Source organism: Monosiga brevicollis, genomic scaffold, assembly GCF_000002865.3.
Source record: "Monosiga brevicollis MX1 MONBRscaffold_54 genomic scaffold, whole genome shotgun sequence".
NCBI classification, from domain to species: domain Eukaryota; class Choanoflagellata; order Craspedida; family Salpingoecidae; genus Monosiga; species Monosiga brevicollis.
In genome coordinates, this window is record NW_001865091.1 from 23,040 (window position 1) to 23,893 (window position 854).

Sequence of the window (854 nt, forward strand, 5' to 3'; positions counted from 1 at the left end):
CTCGCCAGATCGTCCTTGCGACAGACAGGGGTCGAGCCAAAGAAAGCCCGTCGCCACATCCCGATAGGCAATGATGTACCTCGCTCCTTTGATACTAGGGGAGCGAAGCGGGCCAAACATGTCAGAAGCGACCAGTTCACCAGGCATGCGGGGCGTGCGGTCGCGATCAAAGCCAGCCAGAGCAAGGCGCTTAGCTTTGAAGAGGTTGCAATCGTTGCAGTTGAGGATGGCCTTGACGTCCGAGGTGTCTTCAACTTGCTGCAGCATGGAGCGCAAAACCTCGCGCGGCGGGTGGCCAAGAAGACGATGCATCTGCGAAGCAGACACAACATGGGCATGCTGTTGTTGCTGGTGGTGGTGCTGGTGGTGAGCTGGGAAAAAAGAAAAGAAAAACAAGCCACCACTGGCCGCATCACGTGGTGCAGACCAAGTGACATCAGCATCACTCAACAAAAATGTAGACGAGTCAGACAAGGACACGACAAAACCAGCATCAACAAGAGCAGAAAGCGAGACAATGTTGTGAGAAAAAGAAGGCACATAAAAGCAACGATCAAGAACAATGGGGCGCAAGACACCATCAACATCAGTCACGAGCAAAGACACGGAGCCGACGGCCTCAGCAGCCGTTACGCCGTTAGCAGTCACAATGGTCTCAGAGCTTGGAGCAAGGTCACGAAATAAATCACGATCAACAAAAAAATGAGCAGTGGCACCACTGTCCACCAATGCACGATTGCTGGTGGCCAGGTTGGTGGCTGACAAACAAGTCAAGAACAACTCGTGGTGACGATAATGTGTTTGTGCGGGCGAATAATTCACAGCAGGAGCAGCGGGCAAATGGGAAGGAGGAG

General features: G+C 53.0%; 1 protein-coding gene across 1 annotated transcript in view; it reads left to right on the forward strand.

The window, feature by feature from the left end:
* MONBRDRAFT_13052 (uncharacterized protein) overlaps window positions 1–684 on the forward strand; it is a gene marked incomplete at both ends in the record, with an annotated part of 23,723 nt that extends 23,039 nt beyond the window's left edge. Inside the window, one exon of the mRNA XM_001750951.1 lies at window positions 99–684. Coding sequence (XP_001751003.1) covers window positions 99–684 — 586 coding nt within the window. The remainder of the gene's footprint in view (window positions 1–98) is intronic.
* Between the last annotated feature and the right edge of the window lie 170 nt (window positions 685–854).